General features: G+C 29.2%; 1 protein-coding gene across 2 annotated transcripts in view; it reads left to right on the top strand.

The window, feature by feature from the left end:
• Window positions 1–10555, top strand: part of LOC107448310 (SWI/SNF-related, matrix-associated actin-dependent regulator of chromatin, subfamily a, containing DEAD/H box 1) — a 37925-nt gene that overhangs the window by 4030 nt on the left and 23340 nt on the right. The window contains exons 1-3 of one of the 2 annotated variants that reach the window (XM_043053487.2): window positions 1469–1554; window positions 4470–5070; window positions 8485–9648. In XM_043053487.2, the coding sequence (XP_042909421.1) occupies window positions 1550–1554; window positions 4470–5070; window positions 8485–9648 (1770 nt within the window). In that variant the 5' untranslated portion in view covers window positions 1469–1549. Of the gene's footprint in view, window positions 1–1468; window positions 1555–4469; window positions 5071–8484; window positions 9649–10555 lie in introns of those variants that run through there. The other variant, XM_016063452.3, reaches the window with a different exon arrangement.

Below are 10555 nucleotides of genomic sequence, written 5' to 3'. Positions count from 1 at the left end.
GTGTATATATATATATATGTGTGTGTACATGTATATATATGTATATATATATATTATAATAAATAAATAAAGTGAAAAACTAAGAAAATCAATAAATTTTATTTACTGCTCCTGAGCTGCAAGTATATAGAACTCATAAAATATGTTTAAAATGTCGAGAAAACATGGAAAAAAATTCAATTACAATATAGAAAATAAAACTCTTCATCAGCTCACACGATTATAACCGCAAAAATGAGTGCTTTCTTATATTGTATTGTATCAATATAGCCAAAGCAAAATATATCACACTATTGTATTGATAATATATATATATATATTTATATATACTATTCAAATGAAGTATCAAAAATATTATCTCTATCTGAGGTAATCAAGCTAAATTTCTGACTTTCTCTAATTATTATTAAATAACTAAATAAACACTAAGTAAAGAAATTTCTCAACTAAAATGAGAATTTAAGGAATAATTCTCAATATTTGAAAACTATTTTTTTCAGTTATGGGTTTAAACAATGCTGACTCGGTGTGACTGAAGACGATTAAATCTTAACTGTTACATGTTCAAAGTAGTTATTAAAACATATTATTTGCTAAAAAGTTTTATCTCTGATAATAAAGCAGCCTTTAAAGGACAACCTTAAGCTGTATAACAAATCATATTTTCTATTTGGCTTGCATGCTACACATGTATTAAATATTTTGTATTTGTTCTTCTCTATTGTGTTTATAAAAAAAAATGACATTAAAGCCATAAAAATGTAATTTAGGAGTGATTGTAATCCAGGGGATCTCACGACCATTGATTCACGGACTTTCGCGAATGAAAACTTTTATTCTGACAAAATTTTCAACACAATCTAAAATTTAAAGTAAGGATTAAGTTCTACAATCTAAAATTTAAATTATGAAACCTTCGCTATTTCACGTTAACAAGAAGTTTTCATACATGTGATTTCCCCCCGCAATTTTAATGTTTTTTTTCTTCTTTTTTTCTTCTTTTGATTAAACAGATTCTTATCGTTTTTAATACTTGAAACTACTGGAATCACGTGATTCATATTCATGCGAGTTTAAAGTCCATTGTCTCTATTCGTGTTCAAAGGCTCTCAAAATCGTGCATAGTGATTTCATTGACGCGATTTTAAAACCCAATATTGTGATTTGTATTTCTGCGCTCTTAAAATCCAATATCATGATTCTTGTGCGATATTCTTTAGTGGCAGGTAATTTAATTATCAATTTTAGTTCCAAAAATTATTTTAAATACATAAATTAATATCTTGTTATCGAATTTTTGCACATAAAATTTTCAGGGTTTTACACTTTGTGTCGCAATCACTCCTGGTAATTTACTCATTAAGGGTTGCATACAGCATCCTGGTTTTTGATTGCTTTATCAATGTAATAAAAAATGTAACAGCTCATATCTTTTTTTCTTAACAGAAAACTGTAAATAAAGTTATAAAAAAAATGTTAATGCTGTATTCTGAATGAATATAAAAACCGGACAAAATGGAATCAACAAATATTTTTAACCAAGAAAATAATGATGTAAGTATTGTACAGAGTTCTCCCTGGGAATAAAAAAGAGCAGGGTGCTAGCTCTCAAAAAAGGGCACTAAGATTTAAAATAGCACTCACTCAACACTGTAAAAACTTATCAAAATCTGTAACATAATGCAATAACTGAATTTTAACTTCAACAATTTTTAAATTACCCTCTTATACTTATTTTAATGTGTATATTTCAAAAAATGATTCTCACTCATCAGAATAAGAGAAAAATTTGTAGTTTATAAAAATAATAGGCATGTTAATAGATAATCTCTAGGCATAAATGTTTTTTCAAAAAAAGTAAACTAAAGAAAATTATTGATTGATAAACAACTGGAAAGATTTTTATATCATTTAAACTAAAAATTATGAGATAATACACATTTAAAGTTTCATTTTTTTTGAAAACCATTTAAAAAATTTTATGAGTTGAGAATAATTCTAACAAAGTAAATGTGTGTAATAGTTATCAAAATTATACCTATTTTATCAGTTTGTAATTATTATTTAACAGTGAATTTAAAAAAAAAAAAATAGCATATGAATATAAAAGCAGTAAGGGATGAGCGGCTTATTTTTGCAAAAAGGACTAAGAGGGTGCATTTATGGGGATCAAGAGCAATCAGTGCATGGTTGGCAAGTTTTTGACACATGACGGTTTTTACCGTCGTGTAAAAAACTCCTCTATCAAGAACCCATAGTTTTGGTAAAACTGTATTTTTATTTGAGTTTAACTGCTTATAATTAAAATTAATTCATTTTTGGGCAATAAAATTAGAAAAAAAGTTGTCAAAAGATATTTAAGAACAAATTCTTGCATTTTCCCAACATAATTTATCAAAACATACTATTTGAAGTAAAATATTAGGATACTAAACAAAATTTTCATCATTTCCAAGCATCATTTTGTTTGCCATATAACATTACTGAAGAATGTCAAGTCATTCTTAACTTAGAGTTTGTTAGTAGTTACAAGTTTTGTTTAGCTTATTTCTAATATTTAAGAAATGGCAAATTTGAAATTCTTTTTTTTAGTTCTTGAATTTATTAATAGTTGCAAACTTTTTTGTTTGTTTATTAATTTCTAACAATTAAGAAGTGCAAAATTTTGAATCCTTTGCAATTCAAGCTATAATGATAAAAGTATGTATCACTATTTTCAATAAGTATATTACAATATTTCTATATGAATGTATATCCTTCTATAAGAATACATGTATATAGTTGCAAAATCAATAGCAATCATTTACAACATTCATTTATAAAGGCAATTATGTGAAAATAATATATTGTCCAATATATGCCATAAATTATAGAAAACAGTAGGGTTTTTGACAGTTTTTACCGGTAAAAACACGGTTTTTACCTCTGTCATGTCAAAAACCAGTTTTTGACGGCAAAAACCCAACCCTTAATCAGTGTGAACTGCCTCTCTAAAAGCACTTAGGGCGCACATTATCTTGTATTTTGATGGGTTCTCAACTCATTGTAGTATTCCTTTTTTGTCTCTTATTTTTGCATCAGACTAAATTTGTTGTTTGACTTTGTATTCAGTATTGTCTTCTGGTTATCATAAGAGGGTTTTTGACTTGAGAAGTATCAAAAACTGTTTAAATGGTTAACTAGATTAATCTGCAAAAATCTCAGACAAAATCTAAGCCTCTTTGAGGGTTTACTTTGTACGGGTAAGCAGGTCTCACAAACCGTAGTGATCTTTCCTTCTCTTGTCTCTTATTTTTTGCATCAGATATTTAGTTTTATGTTACTGATTTTGATTTAGAGTTGTCTTTTTATCAGGATTTAAACTGTCAATTAGATTAAACTGTAGAAATCAAAAAGGCTATGGAAAGGAAAACTCACGAAAGAAACATCAATCTGGACAATTTTGTAATATAAAATTTTCAATTAAGCTCATTATATAATAATATATATTTTATTAACTCGGGGCTCTATCTTTTAATCCCTGATGCTTGCACTGGTTTTAGATCATCTCACTAATTTAGCTTGCTAACTTTTATCTACATTTTATTTAATAACCCAGCATATTTTAATTTCCTTTAAACTTATTTTAAAAACATTGGGGTTCTCCTTCCTGCTTATAATGCTTGTCACCCTTTGTAACCACACATGTATACTTCTTTTCAAGTTTTCTCTCTCTCTCTCTTTATTCTCTGATTCACAGTGAGAGAAATGATCAATAAAGCAGCAAAATTTCAATATTTATTCCTTGTTGCAAATTTGAGACGATAAATTAAAAATCCTTAAAATTTAGCTACAAATATCCACTTTTATTCTTCGTAATTACAAAATTTTTATTATATTTCATAATGATAGTCTATTATTTGGGTTACAGTATAGGAAATATGCTAAAAAATTGTAAAAAATGTACAAAATTATTTAGCTGGGAGAAATGATGGGAAAAAAACATGTCTTGTGAATTTTGAGTATAATGATGGTTTTGGGGTTATTTTCATCAACTTTAGTACTGTCCCACAAGTAAGAGGGATTGAGATAAAGATTGACAATAGATATTTGCTCAGAAATGTTGTATTTTGACATTCTCTCCAAAGCAGGAACAGCGGTAATGAATCCGAAGTTGTTAATGGTTTTTCTGTAAAGCTCAATAATTTTTACCCAAGGTTAAATATTTACAGCCAAATGTTTAATTTTTTTTTAATTGGATGTTTTGAATTGTAATTAAAGCATTTTTGACCATAATCGGCAAGTGACTTTTACACCAGAAAATATATAGTGGCATAAACACATTAATTTCTTAATTTTCTAATTTTAAAAGTCTGCTACTATTTTTGACACATTTCTTCTGTAAAAAAAAATTATATTTTAAATAATAGGTGCTATTAGACTGTTTATTATCTGTTAAAAATTATTAATTTTGTGCTTTTTTGTTACAGTTCGCATTCAGCTGCCACTGCAGTTAATTATAGCCCACTAAGTTACCGAAAGTATGAAATATCTCACACTTCACAATTCATTTTGCCTTGTGTTCTTACCAAAATACAGCAAGCTTGTAAGAAAAACCAAGCTGCTGTTATAGATTTACCCCTTAATTTGACAGAAGAAGAATATTCAAAATTAAAAGAGCTTGTTTTGAAGGAAGGATCACTGGGAGAAAAGTGGAAATCGAATGTAATAGAAACGACTAGTTACATTACGTGTGGTTTTCGTGAGCTGAAAGTAAACCGGAGCTATATATCTGAATTGGCAAAACATATCAGAGTTGTAATAAATTGCAACACTGCAGAAAGTGCAGTAAACTCTACTGTGCCGTCGTCTCCCGACACAAATAATACAAAACCGTTAAGGACTTATAGTAGAACTTCTAAAGCTTCTTGTCCCCAGACTCCAGAACCTGTGCAAGAAAGTGTATCAAGCACTATTATTGAAAATAGAGTATCACCGACTAAAGGAATTATGGATGAATATGAAGTTTTTTGTGAAAAGGAACTTAATCTAAGAAAGTTACTTGATGCATTTCCTGGAGCTGATATTATGGTATTTAGAACATTTTTTCATTCCATTTAAGTTTTATGAGGGTACATTAGCAGGGTTGCCTCTCCACAGGAAGAATAGGGAAAACCTGAAAAATACAGGGAATTTAAAAATCACCTAAAATAACAGGGGAAATGCAGGGAATTTTGATTTTTTTCTTTACAAACTGGAAAATACAGGGAATTTTATTAATACTGGGAAAATACAGGGAATTTTATTTCTTATTTTTGTCTTTTAAAAAATTGTGACTACTGAATGTGTCATTTTCCTTTAATATACCATTATATAAGTATGTTCAGCTGTTCCTTTTTTTCTCTTAAGTTTTTCCAGCAATTAAAAGCATAGTTACTCTAACTTAGCTCATACAAGAGTGCAGTAATTGTGTATCCTCTCAATATTTTGTGTATAATATATAGGGAAAACACAGGGAATTTTTTTCACCAGATTTGAGTGACAACCCTTATTAGAAAGTGAGGCTCGTTTACATCATTGTTTGTTGTGTCATAGAATTTCTATATTAGAGTTCAATGCAAAAGCAGCAAGTGTTAATAACTAAGTTTCTTTACTTCGCACCCAGTACTTTAATGTTTGTTGGAAATGTAGTTTTTTGTTGTCGTTAGATATTATAAAATTAATCTTGAAATTACTGTAATCTATAATACTCAAATTTTCCCTTAGGCTAGTAATGAAGCACTTAGTAACAGGGCAGGGGGGATCTATGACAGATTCGTGATTTTCCGCTTTTTGGATAAATGGTAATAAGGGAAAAAGCAAATTATTTATTTAGAAGAATGATCCGTTTTTGATAAAGTATTAATGCAGTGATTTCAATAACCAAATAGAACAAAATAAATATCTGAAAGGCAAAAAAGTTATCTGGATGCATAATTTTCTAGTTTAAGTAGTGTTTGATAGAGATAGTTTAAAGTATTTATTAAGGGTGTAACGAATAGTGATTTAGGTAAATGCCCAATTTACGGCCAAATATTTGGCAGCCGAATAGCAAAAAAAATTTCCTCTAAAGAATAAATAATCATTCATAAATATTATTTTTTTTATGTATAAATGACTAATAGTCAATATTAAAAAATTATTAAAACTTAGCTTATTATTGGTATTGGGCAAAGGGAAAAAGTTTTTATAAAATTTTTTAAGATAATTAGACATTAAGTTAGTTAGATATATTTAAGATATATAAAGAACTGACTAGCAGGTATTAGAAAAAGACAATGGTTGTAAAGTTAAAAAAAAGGAATAGAAATTTTTTTTGTCTTAACTCTAAAAAAAATTTATCCATAAAAAAAATCAATTTTTTTCTTTTAATCCATTAAACGTTAAAAGAGATAATAACTATCAAAAACTCTTTTAAAAATGCAGTAGTATCATATAAAAATATAATTACGTAAAATATAACGATATGATATAAAATAGTTTTGTGCTGCCAGTTTCTATGACTTTAAAACCTCAATAAAATTTTTTGTTATGGTAAAAGTAAAAATTTTTCCGAAGAGTTATCAAAGTTGACATTATCTTGAAAGATATTTCTCTTTAAATGTGTTCCCATAATAAGTACGGAAAATTGATGTATTTATTAGATGTTTAAGGGTTAGGGTAGTTACTTAATTAAGGGTAGTTACTAGACATTAATGTAAAACCCTGTTTAGCATATTAATGTTAACAAGTTTGAACTATATTCTCTATATAAACGCTATATTTTATTTATATATGCATCGTTAATAAAAAAAAATTTAAATATAGAATTAAGATTTTCAGTGCAAAACAATTTTTTTTTTTTTAAATTTTGCACCCAGTCAGTTTTATTCAATTTAGTCATTTTGAGGTTTTGCATGTCATAAACTGGTTTTGGAGCAGGGCATTTGAATTTTAAACTGTCCTAAACTGACTAAAACTTTCCTAAAGTGTCCAAAACCTTGAACATTGGTTAAAGGTAAAAATTCTTTATGTGTAACCAGGGCCGGATTAACCTATAGGCACGTTCCTAGGGCCTACGAAATTCAGGGGCATACGAAAAACTTGGGATAAAAAAATTTGTTGACAAAAATAATTTGACTTTGAAAACAACAAGTGTATTTTGCTCAAAATTATGAAGATGCAAATAAAAATATAATATTTTTTGGTAATAAATTATTTTGCAGAATCTTATGATCTAATATATTACTTTTTGCGATTTTTGGATTCAACGAAATCTTGTATTATGCTGTCGAATTCCAAACTACGCAAAATGTCATATCCAATAGACATCAAGTGCGAGCTATGCCAAACAATCTTGATTCATTGTTGAACGCAAATAATTTTTTATCAATTTTAATCTGGAGAAAGATCTTTCTCCTTCTGCATTTGACCAAAAATCGACAAATATATTCTTAATGCAATGTGAGGAAAAGTATTCACAAGTTTATCTTTTAAGTGATATATTTCTACCTTTTTTTTTTCTCTTTAAAGTTAGGAGTACCTTTCTTTTTTCTCTTACTTTATGCATTACACTTTTTCCTTGTAATTCGGGTTCGATAAAACATCGATTAACGACACTTTTTGGTCGATCCAGAAAACTGGGAAATTCAGACATCCGGGATAGCGATGGTCCCGAGCATCCCAGATAATTGGTTCTCTACTGTATAAATATTTCTTGTAATTAATCTCACTATCAATTTCACTGTTTTCTTTGCTGGTTTGTTGTTGTATTGTTGACGTGAAGTGTTTACATAGTTATCGATCGAACTAATCATAATGGTATTATCGATATCAACTGCAATATCGGCAGTATGTCGGTATTGCAGATAAAGTTCGATAAACAAATTTGTAAATTAAAATCCATATTAATAAAAATGTAAAAAAAAAAAATATGCAAGAAAATTTTAGCATATATTTTGAAAAGAGGGGAAGGCTATGCCCAAAAACGGCTATGCCTAGGGCCTACGAAAGGTATAATCCGGCTCTGTGTGTAACCATTCTACACATAATAATATTAATAAATATTTTATACTTTTTTTTACAATTTGCTTTAATTTATTAAAGAAAAATAATATAATAGGAAAAGATTAAACTTTTTGAGCTACACAATTCATTGAACAACAAAAGTGAATACCTTATCCCTTAAATATGAATAAATATGCTTTTAATTCTGATAACTTATGTTTTTGCATAAGGATAAATAAATGAAATATTAAAAATAATAATAAACTTTTTTAATAAAACAAAAAATTGTCTTCATTTTGTTTTTTGTTCAAAAATTAAATTTTTTATTATTTTTTTACAATATTTTTTTTAAATTATGGCATAATTTAAGTGAATAGGTTTTGGACAGGACAGTTTAAACCGTGGATTAATCCATTCTGTCGTAAACCTTGTCAACTATGAATATTTTCTCATCTAATGTTCTTTTTTTTCCTTTTCTAGGAGGCACAAGACATTTTGGTGAAGTGCAACTGGAATCTAGACGAAGCAGTAAAGATTGCACATGCCCAACCTCTTCGTTGCTCTAAGAAGAAAGCTCTTTCACAATCTAGCTCTAACTCAATAGAAAGCGTAGATTTGCCTCAAAACTCTGAATCAAATAACATTCAACCTTCAAATTTGAATACAGATATGGCATCTAATGTAGCCGAAGAAATTGTGCTCGACAGCAGCGATGAAGAATTTAACGAGTCTATCAAACAAATGAATAACAATAAAAGACAGCTTAAAGCAGAAGGAGCCCCACCTGCTAAACGTGTTCGTAAAGTCGTTTCGTCCAGTGAGAGTGATGAAGAGAGCTCTTGTAGTTCAAATCAGACTTCGTCTTTATCAGATCATGTTAATTCAAGAGTTTCTTCTAGTGTGAATAATGGTGAACAGACTTTCTCTAGCTCTTCATCATTAACTATTAAACCCATATCTAATTCATCAAACAATTCCGAAGAGACTAAGCCGGCCTCACCTGCAAACAATTTACCAAATCTCCCTAAAGGACTTGTAATCACTCAGTTAGGTTCATCAACTACAAAGCTAGTCTCTGATGTCGATACCTCTACTACAAACACAAACTCTGCTAGCATTACTATGAAAAATTCAAAAGCTGAGATTATTACAATTAAATCCAATAGCTTGTCTAATTCATCTGTTAGTCCAAATAAATCGGCACAGTTAGTGAGAATTCAATCGCCCAGTAATGGTACAAGTAATGCTAAACCCAGTGTCGGTTATACTGTCCATCCAGTCGGTTCTGTGGTTTCTTTGCCTGCTACTAACAAAGAAAGCACTTCTTCATTAAATAAAAGCTCTTCTGATGTAAAAATGGTGGCTTTGCAGGGTAAAAGCTCATCAGGTATGAAATCGAAGCATTCGAAAGTGAGACACAAGAAATACGTTGTGTCTGATGATGAGGACGATGATTATGGCAATGAAGATGTGTACGATAGCGAGGATAGTGACATAGAATGCAATCTTACGGCAGCACATGCTGCCGTTTTGAGGTTTTTTCAGGAGGCTTCTTTTGATGAGCTATCTTCTATTCCAGGTTGTAGTAAAAAGAAAGTGGATGCAATTTTGAATTTGAAACCTTTCACCAATTGGTTAGACTTGGTAAGTTAAATAAAATTAGCAATTATTTAATGAAATTAATAATTATTATTTAAACACATGACCTATTTCTGCAGATCCTTGGAATTATACTTTTTTTATTGCTTGATTTCCATCAGAAACTGAACAATTTTAAAATTGATATTTTGAACTTGGGGACCATTCACCAATTGTGCACCCCATGGCAGAATCACGTCGTCATAGTCACAGAACGTTAGAGTTCTTGCAGAAAGATTTTTCCTTTGAAAAACAAAATTTTTACTTCTCTTTTCTACAGAAATTTACACGTAAGATTCGAATCATGCATTTCGATAGTCACTTTTTGACATGCTAAATTTACGCTGATAGTATGGTAGGTTGATGTAATGTTGCTCTTGTATTTTCAACAGTTAATCGATATTCATTTTCAGATGGTTTTTAAATATTCCGATATATTTCAAACAATATAGAAAATTTAAATCATGCATTTGACTATTTACCTTTAAAAGCAATAATTCTATCCAATTTTTGGCTATTGCTATTGATTTCTCCATAGTTTTTAAATCTGATATTTTTAATGCGACATTTTTAATCTGATATTTTTATTACAAAAACCTAATCTCGAAGCGAAACACGCATTTGAAGAGTTCCATTCGCAGGATTTCGTCGCCGATCATTTTTGAGCAATTACTACTGCAGATTTCATAATTGTTAATTATTTTTTTTTATTGTGATTATTTACAAAATGCAAAGAGGGAAATAATNCCCCCCCCCCCGCCCATGCAAAATTCAAGAATATGTCCCATAATATTTTTTTTTGTAAGGTACTATGTACACCAAAAGAGGAAAAGTATACATATATCAGGGATGAGATTTTTCTGCTTTTTAGCGGATTTCCGCTTTTTTTACTTTTTTCCCTCGAATTTCAGCC

The sequence above is a fragment of the Parasteatoda tepidariorum genome, chromosome 4 (assembly GCF_043381705.1).
Source record: "Parasteatoda tepidariorum isolate YZ-2023 chromosome 4, CAS_Ptep_4.0, whole genome shotgun sequence".
In the NCBI taxonomy this organism is placed as follows: Eukaryota; Metazoa; Arthropoda; class Arachnida; order Araneae; family Theridiidae; genus Parasteatoda; species Parasteatoda tepidariorum.
The sequence above is the reverse complement of the archived record's forward strand: the minus strand, read 5'-3'. Positions and strand labels throughout refer to the sequence as shown.